The sequence below is a fragment of the Bos grunniens genome, chromosome 24 (genome assembly GCF_055505025.1).
Source record: "Bos grunniens cultivar Pamir isolate PY7600 chromosome 24, Bosgru_T2T1.0, whole genome shotgun sequence".
Classification (NCBI taxonomy): Eukaryota; Metazoa; Chordata; class Mammalia; order Artiodactyla; family Bovidae; genus Bos; species Bos grunniens.
Window position 1 is genome coordinate 50,155,357 of NC_141188.1, and position 23,533 is coordinate 50,178,889.

The 23,533-nt window shown below is 53.4% G+C and overlaps 1 protein-coding gene across 3 annotated transcripts in view; it reads right to left on the reverse strand.

The window, feature by feature from the left end:
* Positions 1-2,087: 2,087 nt before the first annotated feature.
* Positions 2,088-23,533, reverse strand: part of SMAD7 (SMAD family member 7) — a 28,975-nt gene continuing 7,529 nt past the window's right edge. The window contains exons 3-4 of one of the 3 annotated variants that reach the window (XM_086372407.1): positions 23,038-23,112; positions 2,088-4,096 (exon numbers count right to left, since the gene is read on the reverse strand). In XM_086372407.1, coding sequence (XP_086228533.1) covers positions 3,558-4,096; positions 23,038-23,112 — 614 coding nt within the window. In that variant the 3' untranslated portion in view covers positions 2,088-3,557. The remainder of the gene's footprint in view (positions 4,097-23,037; positions 23,113-23,533) is intronic. The other 2 variants (XM_086372408.1, XM_086372409.1) reach the window with 2 other exon arrangements.

Genomic DNA, 23,533 nt, shown 5'->3' on the forward strand with positions numbered 1-23,533 from the left:
CATTCCACCTGTGTTGCCGACCACCCTCAGGTGCAGGCATCTTGTCCTCCAGCACCATCAAGGCCACGTGCCCCCTGAACATCCTGTGGCACACGGCAGGTGCCCAGGGGCTGGTTCTGGTGACGGCCGCTCAGTGCTTCGTACTAGAAACGAAGCACTATGGGGCACTTATGGGGTCTCCCCTAAGTACCCCTCTTTCCCTGACTCAGAGTCAGCAATCCCACGGGGGTCCACTTGCCAGCAGCCCAGTTCCAGCCTGATGGGCTGAAAGTCAAGTCCAGGTGACAGAGGAGGGCTTGAAGGTGATGCCACAGCTCTTTCCTCTGGACCCAGAGGCCCTGACCATGCAGCTTGCCTGGCCCGCAGCAAGGGGCCCACCTCCGCCTGCTTTGAGGCACCCCAAATAACATCTCTACAGAGTATGGACTAAAAAGTAGGGCCAGAGTTGGGCCCTGACCCCCACCCCAAGCACTTCCTCACCAGGTGACCTTGGGCAAGTCTTTTAACCTCTCAGAGCCTTCAGTTTTGCAGGGGGTCCTAGTGAGGATTAAATAATTCTCTTAAATGCTTAACATCATGGCTGGCAACCAGCTAAGCATTCAATAAATGGTAGCTATTATTATTATTAAAGAGCTTCCTGGCATGCTGATGCAAGTTAAGAGCAAACAAAAATGCCTTTGACAGCTCCCTAATGTAACACCTTCCACCCCACCCCTCCTCCACCACTACCACCTGGGAGTTAATTAGAGCCCTCCTTGGGTGTTTTCCAGACATGGGATTTTACACTTATTCCAGGTTGCAGAACGAGAATAAACGGAGGCAGGTTTCAGTTCAACTGATAAAGAGCTGCCTCAAGTGGTGGCGAGTTCCCCATCACCTCATGGAACAAGCTGGCCCAGATGACCATTTGGCTTCCCTGGTGGCTCAGAGGGTAAAGAATCTGCTTGCAATGCAGGAGACCTGGGTTCGATCCTTGGGTCGGAAAGATCCCCTGGAGAAGGGACTGGCTACCCACTCCGGTATTCTTGCTTGGAGAATCCCATGGACAGAAGAGCCTGGTGGGCTACAGTCCTTGAGGTTGCAAAGAATCTGACGTGTCTGAGCTACTAAGCGCGCGCGCACACACACACACACACACACTTCTTGCTACACAATTGTAGAATTCCCTTGAATTAAAGTAGCAGTGCCAGTAGGCTGTAATGCTTTGCGTCATTTGGCAAAAGGAAAACTTGGCCATCCTATTTTGGCCCTCCAAAAACTTTTTTTCTGAAACTGTATCAGTTTGCAATATCCAAAATCTTAAGGTTCAAGAGTCTCAGAGACACGAAAACAGCCTCGTTTGGTGCCTGATTTGGACTATTTCTTGTGCGAGAGACCTAAAATGTGGCTTAGATCAAGCAGTGGAAATCCCGGGGGCAGTCCCGAAGGGGCAGTTGACCAGCAGATGCCACTATGGCTAAGCTGGTGTGGGCCGAGGGATTAGAGATCTGGAAGAGTGTCTGCAGAGGCAGAGTGGGACTGGAACTCCTTCCGGCCAACTCCAGCTCCCCAAGTGCCCAGTACAGGACTTGGCAGACCTTGGGGAGACCTCCACCCACCAACATTCAGCCCCCGCCTCATCTCAACCCCAGGGCTTCAGCCCTCAGGGAATCTGTCCTGGAACCCAGGGTGGCAGTGACTTTCCTCTGGGAAACTTGCACTAGTTTCGGGATTTAATATGAATCGAGAAGTTAACAAGTAGGAAGCAAGGGGCCCAAGTGCTTGGGGCTTTACCTCTCTCAGGGCAACCGCCTCCCTGTCATCTGAGATGACATCCCCTTTTCTCAACTCTTCAGGCTTTAAAAAATCAGCTGCCCTTGCAACTGAGGGGTCCCCAAGGTTGCCCGTTACAAATTGAGGACACCTGCTTAAGGATCTGAGGAAGACCAAGCGGTTTTGGATGTCTCTCCCTTCTCTGGTTCCCCCGACCCAGCTTCCTCCCCCACCAAGCTCTGGGAGACCCCCAAGTGTCCTGGATTCTGATGGCTGCATCCCACCCTCCTCTCGTCAGAAGAAAAAGGAGCTGGAGGACAACATGGAATCAAGTATACATTTTAAAAATTGTTTAATGGAACATAAACTCCTTTAGAAAAACATTCAGCCAGGTGATAACACCCATAGAAAAAAACACCAATCTTGTGTTTATCTTTTTTAATTTGGCATTTGTTATTTGCATTTATATTAAAGCAAAGTGCATCTTTTCTTTATTTTGTTTATACACATTGCACAATACATAAATAATGATGCTTATAAAACGTCTTTATATTTACAAGTAATAATATATTTATATATAACATAAAATACATTTTTTCTTTAATAAATCTCAGGTTTTGTTTTTTTTTTTTCAGGAGTCCTTTCTCTCTCAAAGCACTACAATGCTAAATTTCCAATGAGAATGCTTCTCTTGTTCATTTAAACCTTTGTAGTTAGAAAAATAGCTTATGTTAAAGTCTAAACATGCTCATTGAGCTAAGAGCAGTGTCAACGTATCATACGAGTGTATGAGTTGTAGAAGAAATGATAGGGTTAGGTGTCAGCTCAGGATGGTACCTTGGGTTAAGATGGACCGAATCCTTCTTGGTGGGAAGGGGTGGGGGGTGGGGGGTGGAGGGCTGCTCCCCTCGCTGGTCTAACAGCAGAGCTCAACACACAGGCTGCGGAGGGGAGGAAAGTGCTGAGCTGGCTTTGTGAGTCCAGGAAAAACCTGATGTAACCAGGGCAGGGGAGAGGTGGAGGGGACTGAGAGGGCGCTTGGTGAGCAATACTGTGACGGGGCTGCCCCGGCAACCCTTGGGAAGCCCATCTCAGAGATGTCCAGGAGCAGATGGCCAAGACAGACAGCTGTGACGATGGCAGCGGGGTGGCCAGAGGGGAGTGAGGCAGCACGGGGAAACGGGTTCTGGTCCGGCCTCTGGCGGGGTGGCTTCAGAGAAGCCTTCGGACAGGCCAATGTCCGAGAAGGGGCAAGGCGGGGTGGGGGCTTCCCCAGGCTCTGGGGACAGAGCCTTCTGCTGGGACACCCGCTGCCCCACTGAGCGTGTCCAAAGGGCAAGGGAGACACAAACCTCTCAGCAGGCAACATGCATAGGAAACAGAGCACACCACTTTCCCTCGTCTACACACACGCATGCACGCACTGATGCGCACACACACACACACACACACACACACACACACCCCTGACAAGGGCAGTGATGACACCAAGGGTGGGGCCTGCTCCCCACTTACGCAGTGTTCGGTGGTACTGATTTTTTTGCTTCCCCTTTTTCGTATCGCACTGTTCTGCCAACCATACCACTCTCCGCCCCTCCAAACCCCAAGAATTCTTTTCATAAGCTATTTCTCAAAGAACAAAACAGAACATAAACAAGGACGACGAGAAGAAGGAGGGTGGGCGGTGGGGGGGAAATAATGACCAAAGAGTTTGCATGAAAAGCAAGCACTCAGGAGGGAAATATTAGCAGCAAAGTAGTTTGGACTGGGCCCGCTCAGCTCCCGCTTGCCCTCTCCCCACGTGGCTACCGGCTGTTGAAGATGACCTCCAGCCAGCACGGGCAGCTGCTGATGAACTGGCGAGTGTAGCACTGGCCCCAGCCCTTCACGAAGCTGATCTGCACGGTGAAGCCAGTCCACGGCTGCTGCATGAACTCGTGGTCGTTGGGCCGCTGCAGGCTGTACGCCTTCTCGTAGTCAAAAGCCTTGATGGAGAAACCGGGGAACACTTTGTGTACCAACAGCGTCCTGGAGTCCGGGTTGTCCAGTGTGGCCGACTTGATGAAGATGGGGTAACTGCTGCGGTTGTACACCCACACGCCGTCCACTTCCCGCGTGAGCTGGATGCCACAGCCGATTTTGCTCCGTACTTTCTGCACCAGCTGACTCTTGTTGTCCGAATTGAGCTGTCCGAGGCAAAAGCCATTCCCCTGAGGTAGATCATAGAAGATGTCCAGGGAGGGCTCCTGGACACAGTAGAGCCTCCCCACTCTCGTCTTCTCCTCCCAGTATGCCACCACGCACCAGTGTGACCGATCCCCAGGCTCCAGAAGAAGTTGGGAATCTGGAAAACAAAAGGCGGACATGATCAATGGTGATGGAAACTGGCCTTCTCATTTTCCTCCCAAAACCAAGACACACACATACATACACCTCCACGATTGGTCTGTCTCTCGATGCAAGACAGAAGGAGGTATGAGGTGGCTGGCTGTGATGCAGGCTGGACAGTCCTCCTACGGGGAGTCTGGAAAGCTCGACCCCGTGATGGAAGAGCCTTGCCTCTAGGCGCGGGGCTCTCTGGGGAGTCTCTTCCCTCCATTCCCCCCACCTCCCCGACTCTATCAAGAACACAGGACATGTGCCCACCTGGCCAAAGGTAATGCCCCATCCTTGCAGAGCTCAGAAGCCAAGATCACTCAGTAAGTTGACTGGCCCTGGTTTTAGGGCTAGAATTTCAGTTCTTTTAAACGGGATGGAACCTTGAAGGCCAGTGGCTCCAGCCTCAAGTCATCCTCGTGAGAAAACCTGGACTCAGAAAGCTTTTTTTTCCTCAGGCTCCAGGGACAAAAGAGCCAGACTTGGACCCCGGGAACACCTGCTAGACAGTCTCTGAGCTTGTCACCCGGTTCTCAGATCAGTGCCTTGGTCATAAGGGATCACTGTCAGGAAAAACTTTAATGGAGGTGGTTTGGGGTAAAAAAACAAAACAAAACAAAAACCTAGCTTCTTAATAGAAAAGCAACTCTCAGAGTGTCCATCAGCAGCAGATCTGTACACAAAGGCTGAGTTCACGTCTCCACGCCAAATCACAGCATGCACCCTGGTGTCACAGCCCAGACAGAAGACAGCACGTCTACAGTGGGTTCGGCCACGCTTGCAGGCCCTTCTTGCCGGCATCACCCCCTTCCCCCTCCCTCCAGAGAAGCAACCCAACCCTGTGCCCTGCCCCCTCCCATCCCCCTCCTCCCCTGGAGGCCCCACCCCTGCCTTCCTAGACGGTGCTTCTACCCACAGGCAGCAGGGGAGACTGGGGTGATTCAGGCAAGGTGATTTTTCCTGAACAGGCGTTGGGGGTAGGGGTGGGTGTCTTTAAAAGGGGGATCCATGGAAGGGAAGGGGGGCCTCCAGCGGCTGGCATTCCAACTCCTCCTTCCTCCTTAAGCTGGAGCCAGCGGGGCAGGCCTCAGACTGGGAACCATAAATCTCCCCCAGCCCGGCCAGGCTGCAGGAACGCTGTGGTTTGTGGTGGCAGGGCGGAGACCGGAAGTCTTGTATTTGTTAACAAAAACGGGGAAAGGCCGGGCAGGCGGCCTCCTCCTCCCGCCCTCCCTGCAGCCCTCGCCTCTCACTTACTGGGGTGGGGGGCTTGGGACACCAAGGTTGGGGGTGGTGTGAGACATCTCTGGATTGGTTTGGGCCTCTTTGATTGTGGAACCCCTGGGTTTTAGCGCCTGGGTGATGCTGGGCTATCAGGACGAGGCCAGGGCTGGAGCAGGGATGGGGCCTGTGTCCTGCTGCCCGGCAGGCTGGGTAACCAGCGCAGCTCAGTACATCAACTGCCTCCAACGTTCACAGGCATGTCAGGACCTGGGAACCAGTCAGCTCCACTACCTTTTTTTTTGTTAAAGCAGCAGCCTGCCTTGCATGCTGTCCCGTGAATAAGCCTGTACAAATGTGTTTGGTGACCCCCTGGGACAGCCTGAGCAGAGGTCCCCAAGATACCCCACCCAGCCTTCTCAAAGGCCTGCCTCCCCAGCTACACAAAATGGGGAGACTAAGGGTCCAGCCTCCCTGCAACCCCCACCCCTAAAATCAACACCAGAAACCTGGCCCGTCCGCTCCCACCCTCACTGGCCTTTCTGAACTACAAGCACGAGAGAGGCTATGTGCCTGAATGTGAGTGCGTTTCAACTGTGTGTTTTGAGTGTGTGTTTGTGTGCGCACACACGGGAACATATGGAAAAACAAGAGAGGGACAAGGGCTCGGAGCAGAAGGTGAGTCATCAGGCATTAACTTGTTTCTGCAAAGTATCCATCAACTGCTAATAAACTCGTGAGCGCTGGCAATCTTTGAACCCTCTTGCCGAGGGAGCTGGGCTCTGACGGCTGCTACACCAAAGCCCCAGAACAGCCACGTAAATAAAAGCGCTCTGGCGTCCAAGTTTGCTGGGGAGGAGAAGGCACTCCTCTGCAAGGCCCGGGGCGCTTGCCCTCCCCTCCTGCTTGTCGCAGCTGGGAGAGTGTTTCAAACTGAGAGAAGTGCTATTATCCCAACTGGGGACAACAAACTGGCCTGGAAAGGAAGGAGTTGCTGGGAGGGAGGCTGAGGAGACCCTTGGCGTGGCTCCCCTGAAACCTGGCACCCTCTCCAGCAGAGGGCTTGTGGGGGGCGGGGGGAGGAGTAAGAGGAGGACAGGGGGCTGAAGATCAAGTGACCCCTGTACCAGGCCCCCCGGGGCCAGGAGAAGCTGGGTGGGGGCCTCGTCTGCCTGCTGGGCCTCAGGGCGGCAGGGGAAGTTGGTTGGGGGCTGGGGCCTGATGTATGGACAGTAGGCGGCGGGGGGGTGCATTCTGGTGGGTTTCTCTTTCATCTGTGCAGCCCGCCAGTCCACCCAGCAATTTGCTTCCAGACATCCCCTGCAAAGAGCTTCTTTCTGTGGAGGTGAATGGCCCAGCCCAGAGAAACGGCAGCGTGCAGGTGTCCCTGGATGTGAACAAGGCCCCCTGAAAGCCCACAGAAAGTGCCCTAAGTGGGGGGTAGGAGGACCCTCACCAACCCTCCCATGTCACCTTGCAGTCCCCTGGTACCCTGATACCTCTTCTCCTTGCTGCTCCTGAACTCTAGCTCTGAGCACAAAAACAGGCTCTCACGCAAACCCTTCGCCAGAGGGGACGCAGCACACGTCGAGGGGCGCAGTGCAATGCCCCAAATTGCCACTTCGGATTCCCCTCCTTAGCCCTGAACTCCTGGCGTCTGGGCACATTTCTGGGAAGCCCTCAGCAGCATCTTCAGAGAAACACAGTTCCCTGAACCAGGCCCGCAGCCCACAAGCATCTCCCCACAAAGGTCTGTGCAGACAGCTCCTGGGGTTTCCCAGGTTTCGAGGTGAGGAGCCAGGAGGGCCGTGCACAGAAAAACAAGTCCCCCCACCTCGTTAGAAGGACCGAGGAAGGGTCTTCGTATCCTGGGGGCTGATACTTAACCTCCAAAGGCACAACTCGCCATCCCTTGTTAATTTCCCTCAGCTTTTATAACCTTTTCCGGTATTTTCAACAACTTCTCCCTCCTCAGAAAACTGTACAGGGGCTTGTCTTAAAACCGTATTTGTGCCTTTTAAAGCATCCAAAAGAAAAGCTGTGTTGTAAAAAGCGAACTAATCAGATGCCTGCTCACAATTTTTTCTTTTTATTACAGTGCAGGGAATTTTTGGAGCAACCCCAGAAAAGTGCTGAATCGGCCTAAAATTCCTTTAAGGTTGTTCCCCCCTCCACTTCCCAATTTCCCTTAAAGCATAAAAATCTACCCTTTAAGAGGAAAAGGGGAGAGGCGGTGTGGAGAAGGGGAAGGACTTTGCCTCGTGTTTGCACTTGCATTAGGGAAGACCACTTAACAAGGAGCTCCCTGCCTCGCACAAAGAGTTATTTAATTACCCTGGTCATGAATGAACAGACCAGACCCTTCTAGAAGACCAGAGGCTCATGAATGAATCTCATGCCTGGAATGGCAATGGCACAGGGTGACCAGACCTCAAGGCCACACTGTAGGTAAGAGGGGAATTTTTTTTTTTTAGTTGAAGATGTGAGGAGATGATGAAGAAAAGAAAAAACTGGAGGAAAAGAGAAAAGGCCAAGGTCAGGGCCTTGATGGTACCATGTCGTTTCCAGTTTAGGAAGGTGACCATAAGGCCAGAGAGGCAGAGCTGTTCCAAAGCACCTAGGAGGATTCTGCAAACATCTGAAGTGAGGCCACTGCATGCAAGCTGGATCCACACACAGAAGGGGTGCTGATGGGGTGGGGGAGGCGGGGGTCTGACTTTTCACAAGGATGCTCTTGGGAAACCGAGATAGCACAGAGTCACAGCAGCAGGCACCCACCGAGCCCTACGTGCCCACTGCCAGGGGCCTCAGGGGGCTGGAATGCTCTTCTCTGAGAGGCACTTGGATTATAAAGAAACTAACCTCTCTTATCCAACATTCTCATTACCAACAGTGGGATGGGTCTTCGAGCCACCACCCTCCCCGGAGGTTAGGGATGGAACCCAGGCCGAGGAGGGCAACGGGAGGGCACCCATGCAGGCCCAGCAGTACACCCGGCAACCCTGGGATGCAAACATGGCCACGCCTCGCCTCTCAGGTCCAGGGTCCTCCCTCCTCGGGACTCCCGGCGCCGCCGAGGGCTGCCTCATCCTCTCCTCCCCCTGAGCAGTCGTCCCAAAGGTTAACAGCTCCCGTCAGCCTGGGTCCCCACCCTGGGCAGGAAACTGGCTGTTCTGAGAGCAGCCAGCCCACTCCAGGGACAGGGACTGAGATAATAGTGCCAACCCGTCGCATCCAATCTCACCCCCAACAAAATTAACGAAAAGTTTCTCACTGGTTTTCAGTTTTCGGGAAGCAAATGGCCCAAAACTAAAACAAATACATAAGCGCTTACTGCGCCGTCTGAGCTCAGTCTGGGTTCTGGGGTGGCTCTAATCGGCCACGTTTACAGCTTCATCTGGAACTCGAAAGATGACGCCAGAGCTGCTCCCCTAGACTCCAGGGGCAGCAAAGACAGCTCTGGGGGTTAGCACAAGCTCCCCATGGGGGCTGAAACCAATTCAAAATGCTTCAGGTTAACTCTCAGGTACCCAACCAACGCTGAGACGAGACGCATCACCACCACCCCAAGCTCTTGCATCAAAGGGATCAAGAATGAATTCTGGCTGGAAGAAGGCAGAAAAAAAAGGTTGGATTTCTTTTTTTTTCCCTTCCCAGAGCCTGGCAATGAGGTTCTCCACCAAGGTGGCTGGACTTGGGGATGGCAGGGGGTCCCAACGGCTCTCCTTCAAAGGCCAGGGCGCTTCTTCAGATCCCTGGGCCCAATCTCCCAGCTATGGAGTCAGACATCTCCCTTCAAATCTGCCTCCAGAGGCTCCCTAAAATGGAGCTCCCAGTAGAGGCTTCACTGGTGTTATGACAATTTGCTAGAAGTCTGTGAGAGGTCGGGGCCTGGCCAGCAGCCACAGTGAAGGTTCTCAACTTTTAGGGGGCGTATCATCTCGGAGGCTCTCCAAGTGCTCAGAAAATGCAGACCGCACCCCACCCCACCCCCACCTCACCCCAAATCGGAGAAGGGTTCTAGGGTGACACTTTACACCCACTGGAAAGGGGCTCACAGATAGGGGACCCCGTGAAGCTGCATGGTGTTAGCATCCTGATGTTAATGGAGGGGGAACGAGGCAGGTGGAGACACCTATCACCTGCTGAAGAGCAGAGCTGGGTTCAAGGCCAGAATACAGCCTTGTGTGAGCTGTGGGTGGGCAGCCACCTCAGGCCTCTAAAGCCACACCAGTCCTCTCCAAACGCCAGAGGGGAAAACAAGTGTCCTTCAGAGCCCACTTTTGAACTGCTATGCCTACTCTGTCCCCAAGTGTGGGGTCCGGCTCCCTTGCACCAAGAAGCCAGGAGTGAAAAGACTTCTCTGCCTATAAGCCGCTGCTCTGTGACCTTGGTCAAGTGGCTTTGCCCCGTCAAGAGTCGCAGTGTGACCTGCCCACAGCTAACAGGAAGGTGGGTGAGGGGCCCCCTTTTGGCTCTGCTAGGCTCCGGCTCCACTCGGGGAGATTCAGTATTAAACAACACTGGTTCCCTTTATTTTTACTACCTTCCGGAGAGTTAAGAAAATAACTTTGAGGAGCGGGGCACATTTTTGCATTTCATTTGCAACAATAAAACAAAAACAAAACAAAATTGGAAGGAAAAGGAGATGGGAGTCAGATTTGGCTGGGTCCATCTCTAATCCAATTTTTTTTTTCCCCTAACTGCAAAGAGTTACAAACTTGTGTTCTTCCTGTCTCCCATCACGCCTGGCCCCCAGGAAGAAGTGAGTCCTCAGGGGAGGGTGGCCTGTATTGCTATTTTATTTCCAATGCCCACCAGGCTTGGTGCCCTGAAGCTTCTCACTCATCGTCACCCTCCTTCCTCCTGCAAACTCCCCGAGCTTACACACTTGGCAGATCCTGCTAGTCTTGAAGATTTCGTGACTGTGCCTTAAAAATTGTGATGAGTAATCCGTTACTAGAGGTAAAATGTACTTCCTTGCTCCCCGACGATGGGCCCCAGCCCCACCCCCCAGAGCCCCTCAGATGGCCCAAGTCAGAGGCCCCCCAGCCCAGGGGTCCCTCCTAAGAGCAGTGTTTTGCCATCAGAGGATATAATTGAGGGTAGCGCCGGGCAGGGGTGGGAAGCCACACATATCAAAAGCTCCCATCTGTCTCGCCAGCCGGCTGACTCGGCTTCCTGTGCCCCAGCCTTCAGCCATGCAAATTATAGCGTGTACCCGGCTGCCTGCCTTCTGAGGAGGCCAGCTCTGCTGGGCTCCCAGAGGCCTCAGAGGAAGGGTGTGGACTCCCAGCCCGGCCAACTCCATTCATAATATTTACAGTAAATGGGCCTCCCCGGCGGTTGGTTAGTGTGCATCCAGCCTCATCCTGCAAGTCTGAATTTCAAGTCTCTTCCACCCCATGGTGCAACGCCCACATCCCCACCATCATCCCCCTCCTCACATAACTCAGCAGCTCCCTTCAGAAAGGGGGTTCACACACTTGCACACACAGAGCCCCCCAGACCTGCACGGTTGTCACCTGCTCTCCGACCTGCTCCCCTGGGGGGAGGATCCTGGCCACTTCCACGAAGACATGAAAAGGAGGGGAATACCCCACAACTCTCACCCACCCCCATCCCCACCTGCAATGGGTCCTGAAATCGCCCCCAAATTTCGCAGGAAGATTCTCAACTGGGGGTGTGCAGCCCAACAAATAAAGAACCTCTTCTTAAACCACCAGAAAGCCCTGCATTTTCTTCTTGTTGCAGACCACTTGTAAGTTTCGCTGGCTAACACATTCAAGAATCTTAAACACAGATGCAGAATAAGCCAATTTTCCGAAAGGACGCAACCCCCAGAGGTGCAGGGCAGTTCTTTGGTCTGATTCTGCATGTCTGGAGGCTCTGCTGGAGCTGCTTTTGCTGTGGTCCTCGATTTAATAAAGCCCGGGGAGCCCGCAGTGACCCTCCAGGCTCCCTGCAAGGTATTCCAGCCCCAGATGCTGGCCCTGCCCCCACCCCGTCCCCCACCCTCCTTCAGCTCAACTCTCGATTTTTTTTTTTTTCTAGAGGGTAGAGAAACCGTCCGAAGATGTGGAAAAATCCAGCAAGAAACAAAAGTCCTTTTCATCCCTCCCCTCCCCCAGCTCCCCTTGTTCCATAACAATTATGAAAACTGTTGGACGGGATGGCATTTTGAACATTTACTGCATTCCGGCCAATAAATTCCAATGCTGGATCTGATGGAAAAGCCTTCCTCTCCGGCCAGCTCCCTGGCTCCCCGCCCCCCACTCACTCCCAGCCCTCATTCCTTCTTTCTTTACAACCCCACAGCAGGGCCAGGCCAGGGCCGCACTGTACTTGCAGGGAAAAACAACAGTTCGACAGAGAGGAGCCGGTGTGCAGACAGGGAAAGTTAATCATTACTTCTGTCTGCCCCGTAATCTAATCTCCCTGGCTTTGGCACACTCACTGTTCAGCGATCTCAGCCCTTTCACCCCCAAAGCACCCAGTATACCTCCTGGGCCTGAGCCCCCCACCCTCCACTCCTCGCAGGCCCTCCCACCCTTAAGTCTCCAGTCCCCCCACTCTGGACCACCCTTCTCAAGGCCCCCCTGTGGCTCTGTGCTGTGTGCCCCACATTTCAGAGGACTCTGGGCCTCGCATAAATGTGGGTTCCAGTCTGGCGGGGATAACCGCAGAGCCAGGCCACCCCTCCTCCTCCACTGCACCCCTCACTCCACCCCCCACCCCCCTGCCCCAGAACTCAGCCTCAAGCCCACCTGGTTGCCTCAAGTGATCTGTGATCCATCTATACAGACACACAAGTCAGGATTGGCCCTGCCTCCAAAAACCCAACACAGAATGACCACGTGCCCGGCAATTCCACTTCTGGGGGAAAAGGCTCGGCTTCTCCTAATCCTCTCCAGTTCACCCTGCCTTCTTGAGTACAGTGGATTCCTCGGTGGGGGCTGCTGGGGGAAGGACCCCAGGAAATACCTGCAAATATTGGTATGCATATGCATTTTTCTGGGGGAAATGATCCTTCTGCTTTCACTCGTTCTTGAAAGAGTCTGCAAACAAAAAACCTGAAGAACGGCAGTCTTTTTCTTCACCAAAGGAAGAGCCCATGAGCTACCCACCACCTCAGCAACAGAGGTTTCATTCTCACACACCTTCCAATCCAAGAACCAAAAATCACAGATCACAGGATGCCATTCGGTGCTGCAAGGGGCGTGAGAACCAAGTCCACTGGCTTATTTTGTAGAGGAAAAAACTAAGGTCCAGGACAAAAATGGCTCCACAAAGGCCATGCAGCCAGCTGGTGGCTGTGCCTCCAACCTCAGCCCAGAGGACGGAAACCTGGAGAGTGGGCACTTTCCCTCCCACTGTAACCTCTCCAAACCCATCCTGGGCATCTGACAAACATTGGGCTGGGGGACGAGGGCAGCTTCTGAATCTCTGCAAGCCCCTCAATGCCAGGTCTCTTCCCCAGGAAACATCCCCAGCGGGGCTTTGACTCTGATCCCATTGAGCTGGAGATGGGGCCCATCTGTTTTTAAGAACTGTACTGTGCACCCAGATCATAGGAAGAACGCATCTCTTGCTTTTCCCTCTGGGTTACTGATTAATGAGGGGGAGGGGCCGCGCTGGCTGGGAGGCTGCCCTGGGGCTGGCAAGGTCCCCAGGCACATTCTGAGCAGAGCAGCTCTTCCAGGCCCTCTCGAGCCCCAGAAGCTCGCTGAGCCTACTGGAGAAGGAGACCTGCCAACTTCAGCAGACCAACCGCAAGGTGGGAAAGGGCGATGGAGATTTAAACTCCAGGTGGCAAAGGCAGAAAGGCGAGTTTACTGACAGCACAGTCCTTTCTGGGCTTAGTCCTTTTTTGTTCCTGTTAACCCCAAGTTAAAAAGTAAAAAAAAAAAAAAGCAACACAGAAATGAGTAAACACGAGAGCCACCAGTTCGGGCTTGGTGACCTGAGTCTAAAAGATAGAAACTCTGCATTTTGCAAGAGGGAAGCTGGAGTTGAAATCCACCCTTCCCTTACTGTCCGGGAACAAACCCTAGGGCAAAACAGCTCTTCGGACTTGACACAGGAGCAAGAACGAATGAATGAAACCAGTGAACTCCCAAGAAGCCGTCAGTCGGTCTCAGGGGGACAGCCAGAGCAGGATGCATGCGAACATGAAACCCTTTGGTAACTAGGTGTTAGATTACCTCGTGGAACCCCACCCGCAGGCAGGTCAGAGCCTCTCAGATCATCTGGGAACTCAAAAATGGACTTGACCGTCAGATTTTAAATTAAAAACCAAGTGTTGCTTCCCCAGATGGCCTTCTAGAGAATCAAGCCCCCCAGAGTTAGAAAAGTCAAACTCCCGGGCTTTGGAAACGTCCCACCTCCCCTGTGGCTGTAAAGACATAAATGCTACCATTCCAGATGTCCCCTGCCCCCACTGCGTGCTCAGCTGTGCTCCCAGGTACGGCCAGGGTCTGGACTACAACCCTACCTCCTGCTATTACGGGCTGTTATCTCACCATCAAGATAATGGGGAGCAGGGACAGACACAGGAACAGGGGAGACAGACCTCTGTTTATCAACAAGCTTTTGTTTTATCTCGGCTCTCAACAGACTTCACAAGCAAAGCACAGCCCCAGGCCCGCCCCTGCACCTCAGCTGTGTCTTACAACAACAGCTCACCCCACAGCTCGGAAGCTGCCAAATTCTGCTCCAAGGACCCTCCACCTCACTGACCCCCTAACACCCTCAGACGAACTGTAACCCTTTGCAGAGTCTAAGAACTACACAGCCTTTGTGCCTGGCAGAGCCTGGCACACAGTAGGTGCTCAGCAGAGCCTGGCACACAGTAGGTGCGCAATAAATCACTGCTAAGTGATTGTACCACAGGGACACGCTGGCTTCTCCCAAAGCAGTTGGTCCCCCACCGACCACCCCCACCACCACCCCAGCTTCCAACTGGCAGGAGGTGGCCCATGTGAACCCACCTATTTGGGAGGGTGCCTTCCAGGCAGGGGTCAGCCAGAAAGGCTGAGGCCTGGCCCCAGGCTCCCTGCGCAGGCAGGAAGAGAGCCCCTGTCCTCAGCTCCTTGCCAGCCGGCTGCGGCTGATCCCGGGAGGTGTTTCCAAGCCAGGCGCCGGCCAGGCCACCTCTGTGGGCTCACCACCTGCCCACAGCCTTCTGCCTTGGCGTCCTGCTCGGTCTGGACACGCTACCCCCACCAAGTATTCCACAATGCTTTTACACACCCCCAGGGCCCTTGTTGTGTTATGAAAACAAAACAAAGCCCAATAAGGAAAAAGAAAAAAAAAAAAAACAGCTGGGGGGAAAAGGAGCAAGCCGGCCACACACAAACTTCTTTCTTCCTGGTCTCCATCCTAAAGATGGCTCCTTGGCAGCCCGGGTCAGGGTCCTGTCCCATGTCCCGCCCCCGTCAGAGAACAATGACTCTGTCAAAGAGGGGACTTAGAAACCCAGAGATGAGTAAAATGACAACTGTTTTCACACCCGGCACAACCCCACCTTCTCCACTGCGGGGCTGCACAAGCCCTCTTTCTGGGGGAAGCTACTGGGTGTCTGAGGGCCACGATACCCCCGTGCCCCAGGGCAAAGCATAGCTCCCGGGCACAGCTGCACCAGGGGAACTGTTGTCTGCCACCTCTTTTCACCAGAACCCCAGCACTAGACACTCAGGAAGCTAAGGCAGGGACTCCCTGAGCAAAAGGAGGCTCAGAGCTTGTAAATAAAGACAGCCCCAGCCTTCCAGGTGTCAGGCACCGTGGTCAAGGGGACCCCACGCTGGGGTGAAAAGGCTATGGGCATCAGTAGATTTCTACCTACCCCCCTGCCCCCCAAAATATGTTTGTTTGTGTGTGTGTGTGTGTTGTTGTTTTTTTTTGCAAGTTAAAACTGAGCTAATGACACAGGGTGGGGCTCAGCATGGAAGAAGACTGTGTAGCCAAACCAAAATTCGCTTCCAGCCAAGAGCTGCTCAGCTTCACCACTTGGGGAAGGAAGCTGAAAAAGTCATGAAAGATTCTTTAGTAAACCGGGAAATAAGGCTGCCGTTAACATTTCAACTGAAGGTGACCCTTCTGGTTAAAAAAAAAAATTTTTTTAAATAATAAAAATAACATAAAGTTCTCAAACAGCCTCTTTCTTAAATGAAAATGGCCTAAAAGTTCTTCGGAGAGTGGAAGGAAAAGAAGGGGCTAGGAAAGAAACAAACCAAAACAGAACCCGGCTGGCCTCCTCGCAGCCACTACCTTTCATGAACCACTTTTTTCTGGAGTTCTTCTCATAAAAGGAATGATGCAATTTCCTGTCTTGTCCCAATATTTCCTGTTCACTTCCAAGGTGAAAGTTATCACCCTGGTTTAAACAACTGCCCTAAACTCCATAGAAAGTTCCTATTTCCGTGCAGTGCCCCATGCCAGTCACAAAGAACTCCTCATCTTAGAAGATAAACCACAATCACTGTCTACACCTCTAACTGAGTCAGCTTTAAGAAAAAGCCTCGTTTTTCTCTATGGCAGCTGCTGAATCTACAGTCCCAGCTGCCCCAGAAAGTGGGCTAGAGGTGCAGATCCCCACGGGGAGAAGCACCCCGCCGTGAGCCAATGTGTTTAGGTAGAGCGGCCGCCACCAAGGGAATGTTGCTTTCTTGGTGTGTTAGCCACTAAATTGAGAACTGTGCCTCAGCAGTTAATAATATCTTCCCGCTGAAAATAGCCCAGAGAGGAAGCCTGTCTGTGACAGTAGGCACACAGCCAGACTGGGCTAGCCATTCAGTACTGAGCGAGAGAGATGGCTGGGCCAGTGGTGACCTCCCAGTGGTCACACTGTACAGTATCCTTTCACAGGGCTCCTGCAAAGGCAGGGCTCCCACGAGTTACTAGCCTGCTCTGCAGCCCTACAGCCTCAGCAAAGACCTCACATGGACCAGTGGCTCGGGCAGCAGGGCCAGAGGAGGGGTCCAGACTGCCCAGCGGGAGCCAGGAGGACCCCAGGCTTTGGGAGATAGCCCCTGCAGTGCTGCTTACTAGACCCTGGGCTGCCCAGAGGAAAACAGCGTCCGGGGCAGAGAGGGAAGAAGGGGACCTATTCCCCTGCTGAAAGGTCAGCCATGGAAAATGAGCCACAGGGAACCTTCCTGTCTCTCCTTTCTGCCACCAGCATGGAAAAGGAAAGGCTGAAAAATCACAGAGACAGGCCCTTGATCAATCCCTCCCACTCCCTGCACCCCACTCCCCCACCCTGTGAGACCTCAGAGATGCTTTGGAAATAAGTGTCTGCCTCCAATAGCTCCCAGTGTTTTATCCTCCAGAGCCGGTGTTTCTTAGGCACTATCTAAATACCTGCATGTATTTAAAAGCTACCGCAGGTCACTATTTTTTAAGATTGTGGCAAGATACACATCACATAACATTTACCATTAACGACACTGACAGCACCTGCAGAGCTGAGCAACATCATTACCAAGTTCCAGAACACCTTCATCATCCTGAAAGGAAACCCTGTCTCAGGGTCACTTTTATAATGTCCTTCACTACAGCAAAGCCAACAGGAGGAAGGGGCAGAGTTAATACATCTTGTCAAATTTCTTGCGGTTGTTTAGTTGCTACATCAGGACCGACTCTTTGTGACCCCATGGACTGTAGCCTGCCAGACTCCTCTGTCCGTGGGATTTTCCAGGCAAGAATACTAGAGTGGTTGCCATTTCCTTCTCCACGGGTTCTTCCCGACCCAGTGATTGAGCCTACATCTCCTGCATCGGCAGGCAGATCCTGTACCGCTGAGCCACCAGAGAAACCCCCTGCTGCTGCTGCTGCTGCTGCTGCTGCTGCTAAGTCGCTTCAGTTGTGTCCGACTCTGTGCGACCCCATAGACGGCAGCCCACCAGGCTCCCCCGTCCCTGGGATTCTCCAGGCAAGAACACTGGAGTGGGTTGCCATTTCCTTCTCCAGGGGTTCTTCCCGACCCAGCGATTGAGCCTATGTCTCCTGCATTGGCAGGCAGATCCTGTACCGCTGAGCCACCAGGGAAACCCCTACAACCGAGCAAATGTCTTAGCTGAGAAGAGGCTCAACAAGCAAGACACTTGAATTCTTCACCATAGGAGCACAGACAGAATCTGTGCACAGCCACCAAGAGAAGCTACCAGAGATACTCCCCATGGGAACAGAGATCCTTTTACCCCCTACATCAGAGGCTCCCCAACTTGTCCGCACCTTGAAATCACCTGGCAGGCCTCAAAAAACACTTGATGCTGGGATCGTGCCAGCAGACCGTGAGGTGAAAGATCCCAGGGGTCCTAACGTGCAGGCAGGTCTGGAGACCCCCGCCTGTGCTTTTTTTTTTTCTCCCACTGGCTTCAGACACCGGCTGTGAAGGGAGCGTTAATGCGAGCACTGTATGCAGGAGCAGCGTCGTGGGACAGTAACAGCAGCAAGGAAGTAGCCCAGGGAGCCCAACTGGATCGTGAATCTTTTGACATTTCTTCAGGTCCAGAGGCCGACAGCTGGGCTCTGCTAAGGCAAAGCCTACCTGGGGAGGGGGGGTTAGTGTCCCAGACTGTGGCAAGAGACACACCAAAACCTGACCCTCACCTGACCCCCTCCCCCTCCACAGCTGGCCAGGTTCTGTCTCGGTGACAGGATGCATGAGGCAGCAGCCCATCTAGTCTGGCCGGCAGGGCAGCCCCAATTTGCTCCAGAGCCTTTAAATGCTGTCACCCTGCATTTAACTCCTGCCTGACTGCCTCATTCTTTTCAGGACAAAGGGAGTTTAACAGTGAGCCCTTCTCCAGGGTTGAGTGCATGACCTCAAGGCTTGCAGAAGAGGCCAAGAGTCTAAGCTGCTGTCTGTGACTGGTCTTCAATGGGTGTGCACCAGGTGAGCTGGCCTGGGCCTGAGTCATCAGGTTGGCACTAGGGGATGTGTGGGTCCCCAGAGATCCAGACTGTCACTCTTCACAGTGGCGTGAAGGAAAGGGAGTGGGTAGATAAGGGGCTTGCTCACGGTCACATGGGCTGCTCCGTCTGACAACCCCAAAGCCCGTGCTCTTGGCCACTTAGATGAACTCAACCCACCCCCACCCCACTCCCCATGGCAGATACCAGAGAAACCACAAGTTGCCTGTTTCCAGGCACAGGAAGGAGACATTAAAACACACACACACATAGGCACCCAGGCCAAATCCCCAGTTTGCCATCACTGTTCCCAACCAGACAACAAATGCAGCTGAATAACGTTCCTTAAAAACAGGATGGAACGCTCTTGCCTAAGCTCCTTGGTTTGGGCCCAAGATGACGGTGGACGGAGCCAGGACCACGGTTTCATATCATGCAGGTGTTCTTGAAGACTCTCCTCTGAGGCTCTCAGAGACACCAGCAGGCATCAAAGAAGAGGAAAGAACCGTTCCTGGAATGGATGCTGGCCTAAGGGCACTCCCATCACCCAGAACTAGAAGTGATACATGGATCTGAAGACCTTGGCAAAGAAGCAGGCCTCCCCTGGGCTGGTAGAACTGTGTCTCCAACGAGCATGGTTTTGCACAGGCAAGAGAGGGCTCGCTCAGCCCCCTCCACCAGACACATCCATACTAGGTCTCCACTGCCTCCCACCTCCCTCCTCCAAGTCAAAGTTGCTCAGTCGTGTCCGACTCTTTGCAACCCCATGGACTGTACAGTCCATGGAATTCTCCAGGCCAGAATACTGGAGTGGGTAGCCTTTCCCTTCTCCAGGGGATCTTCCCAACCCAGGGATCGAACCCAGGTCTCCCACACTGCAGGCGGATTCTTTACCAGCTGAGCCACAAGGGAAGCCCAGAATACTGGAGTGGGTAGCCTAACCCTTCTATAGCGGATCTTCCCGACCCAGGAATCAAACCAGGAGTTTTCTGCATTGCAGGCAGATTCTTTACCAACTGAGCTATCAGGGAAGCCCTCCTCGAAAGTGGCACCGTTTTTGAAGTTCTGCTTGCTTGCTAAGTTGTTTCAGTCGTGTCCGACTCTCTGTGACCCCATGGGCTGTAGCCTGCCAGACTTCTCTGTCCATGGGATTCTCCAAGCAAGAATACTGGAGTGGGCTGCCACTTCCTCTTCCAAGGATCAAACCAGCATCTCTTATGCCTCTTGCATTGGCAGGTGGGTTCTTTTACCACAAGTGCCACCTGGGAAGCCCCATTTTGAAATTTAAATGACAATGAACGACACTGGCCTCTAATCCCTGCCCTTCACCAGGGAGGCCCAACCAGTTTCAGACATCAATATATGAAGGTTCTGCAGCTGAACAACCCCAACTCACAAGTGAGGCGGTACTCCTTCAACACCCCCACCTCCCCCGCCCCAAATCAGGACAGCAGACAAGCTGAATGAAAGCTCCCCCACCGCCCCCAAACTGCAGATGGAGGCTGCAAAGATGACAGTTTCAAACGCATGCTTTCAATTACCAGTGATACAGAGAAAGCTCTGCAAGTAAATCTTTTCCATTTCCACCACCAAGCTGAACCCAGAAGCTTCCCATCGATGTCAGACCTCTCCAAGGTGGGGACGCCTGGCCCAGGATGCATGCCAACAGCAGGATTTGTTCTACACGTCTTTCAAGAAGTACCACACCTACGATCACGATTCAGAACCAGTCCATAAACACTCCCCGGGCCCCAAGCACACATCCTCAAGGAGGAGCTGTCTGTCATTCACCGACACCCGCGTGAGAGGGACCCAGGCCTACCCAGAGCCTGCCCACGGGCATCTGCCCGTTCATGTGTGCGTGCACGGGACTGTCTATCTGTACGTCTGCAGCCCGCACACACGCGTGCATGCGTGTACACACACGCGCGCGCACGCACACACACACACACAACCAGGCACCGAGCAATCCATCTGTCTCGAAGAGCCGGCTGTCAGAAATGAAAGTACAATCTCCTGGAACCGAGTCACAGCCTTCTAAAAATGTGTGCCGTTTTCCCAGACTGAGGAAACTTGCAGGGGTGGGGTCTGTTTCACTGAGTCCCAGAGGCTCGGGCCTGTGTCTCACCGGCCAGTCCCGAGCTGCGCGGCTGGAATTCCAACCTGCAGCCAGCGGGCCGGCTCCCAGAGCGCCTGCCCGCCCACTCCCCTTCCTCGCAGGAAAGGGAAGGGCCAGCCTTGGAGTCACCCCGGCATCTCAGGAGGGGCGTGCCTTCAAGCACACCCCCACCCCCACCTCCGAGACACCAGGTTTTCACACCACTGTTTTTTCTTTCCCTTCTTCCCCTGCCAAGAGAATCAAGCCCTGGCTCCTGCTGCCGACCTTCCTCCCACCCTAAACTGAGCCCCATTCATTAGGCCCGCTCTCAGCCAGGGCAGGACAGGAAGGAAAACAGCACGCGGGGGCCTGTGAAAGAGACACTCAGAGAGGTGATTTCCAGGGGGAGGTGGGGGCAGGGGCGTGTGGGCGCTTTCCCTGCTCCCCACCTTGATGCCCACTTGGCCTGGCCCTCAGCACGGCAGGCACACCCCCTCCAGCCTTCTTTCTTCCCCTACCCAGCCCTGCCTCATTCAGCTAATGCACCCCCCCTCAACTGGCCTCATCCTGGCCACCCCCACCCTACCACCCCCCATGGAAAGATCAACTTCTTTGAAAGGAGGAGGTTTGGGCATTCTCCATTTGCAAAACCCTCCACCTTGGACCTGGGCCACTAGTCATCTTTTGCGGGGGGTGGGGGGACATTCTCACTGCAGAGATGGGAGCCCTGGGTTTTCTCAGCGCCCATTGCCTCCCCTCCAGATACCCCCAAACCACTGGCAACAACCCAAGAAACAGTTTCTTCAATTTCCCCCCACAGCACATTATTAATAAACCGCTCCAACTCTGAACGGAAAGAAGAAAGAGCTCAAACTTTGAAGCCTTGGGAATTAGTAAATCAAGAGCTAAAATTCAAAACAAATGCTCTTTCATGTGGAGCCCCCCCCCATCACTTTTTTTTTTCTTTCTGCAGTTCCCTTGAACCATGCTAGCCCTTCAGAGACAAGCACTCCTTCCTAGCAGCTCCTCATTCATTGACTGCAGTTACTATGGGGGTTGGGGGGTTCATCATTGCTTTACCCCCAGTGTCTTTCCAGGACTAGAAAAACTCTCGGAAGCCCACCCATCTCAGAAGGGGCAACACTGTCACACCGTTTGGCTCTGGGGCCGGGAAAGGAGGCTGGTGTCGTCACTTCCTCCAGCAGAGGAGACAGACAAGATGTTATCAAGGAGACAAACCTTCCGAAAAGCCCCCTTTCAAAAGCTACCACTTCCCTTGCTTATTTCATGTGGTTCGGAGGGGCTGGGACTCCTCCTGCACATTCAGGATTTAAAAAATAAAACCGTCTAACAACATCCTGAGTGCACGATTTCGCCCAGACCCCTTCTCCTCCTTGGCCTTCTTTCTTTCCGGAACCCTCTCAGCCTTAGAAAGCAGAAGAGACACAACTCACACATCCCTGTATGTTCTTTCCTCCTCCGCCACCATGGTCCACGCTCATCCTCACGCCCCCTAGCCCCCTGCCCTCTCTGGGTTCCTCTTTTTTCCTGCTCAGCTCTCATTAGGAGCTTTGAGTAAACAATACCCTCTGTCTCAGATAACAGCCAGAGTATATACTGTGCTGAAATCAAAACAAACAAGGGTCTCCCTGAAGACATTCTCGGCAAGATCAATTCCTGCAGCGGGAACTGGCTGGGAGGAACCAAGACTGACTGACACTTGACCAGTTAGAAGTCCCCTCTCAGAAGCGCTTTACAGCTTCCATCTACACTGCCATGATCCCACCTACACGAATGTCCCAAAGGCAAATGCCCAGGACTCTACTGGATCTTCTGTTTTCTCCCCCAGGTTACTTCCCCTCTTGTTTTAGCTAGTTGTTAGAAAATCCTGTGATGGCATGCGTACTGGGGTGGGAAAAGCAGGTGGAAACAGGACATCTTTAGAACAAAATGGAAATGTCTCCCACTTACATTGGTAATGAGCATCTCCAAGTTTATCACTCTCTTCTCCCGTCTCTCAGTGACAAGGATGCTCGGGCTACCCAGTGCCCCTCACCCAATTCCATAACCCTCTAGCCGGGGCAAATTTCAGGCCCCTTGCTCACACCTGTGGGCCCTGAGGGACACCTTCCCTGCTGGCTCAGTGTCAGCGCCTGCTATCTGCAGTGACCCATCCATCCATCCATCCCCAACACACACTGTAGACTCCAGCCGGAAGCTCGACTGGGAGGCAGGATGGGCAGAGAAGCACTGAGGTCGTCTTCTCTAAACTCCCATCCTACACCCAGGATCTATCTTCTACAAGTTTCCAAAAGGTGGATCCCTTCCCTTCAAGGCACCTGATGCACTGAGAGCAAGAGAAGAGCTTAAACCCAAGAACTAAGAACACCAGAGTCACCAAGCGAAGCCCCTCCAGCAGGGGGCTGCTTAACAACAACTCAGAAACACAGCCCACACCCAGGTGGCCCCCATTTCCACATCTATGGGGCAGGCCAAGAACCTCGAGCTGAAGGGCGACGGGAGTCAGCGCAGAAACGTCCAGTTTAACGCACATAAAAACGTGGATTAACTCCAGACCAGCTGGGGTGGCAGAAGGCCACCTCTGGTCCTCCAAAATCTCCAGTCATTTCAGGAGGCCTTGGAATCCCCGGGAAAATAAGAGAAAAGCGTCTCACCTGAAAGCCCCCCAGGGGCCAGATAATTCGTTCCCCCTGTTTCAGCGGAGGAAGGCACAGCATCTGGACAGTCTGCTGTGGATTTGAGAAGGAGAGAGAAATAAATACACAAATAAATAAATAAGTACACCAAGATTAATTTTTAAGCACATTCTAAGCAGCATTAAAGAGAAACCACACATTCCAAACGGCTAACTCCCAGCCACGATGCTGATTATTAATGTGCTGCTCAGGCTTTGCTACCCATCATGAGACAGACCACAGCACCTTGTCACCCGTCTGGGCTCCCGGCAGCCAGTTAATCATTCGTCAAGTCAGACTCGATCACAGACTGCTGAAATTTTTTTCTTTTATTGCAAGTCCCCCATTGAGGAAACCAGGTAGTTCCCAAGGTCAAAGGAGGCCCGTGTTCTCTCCCAGCCACCTTTCTCGGGGCAAGATCAAGGGCACGGCCTCTTTGCTTGGATCCAGTGGCCCTCGCCACCACTCTCACCTG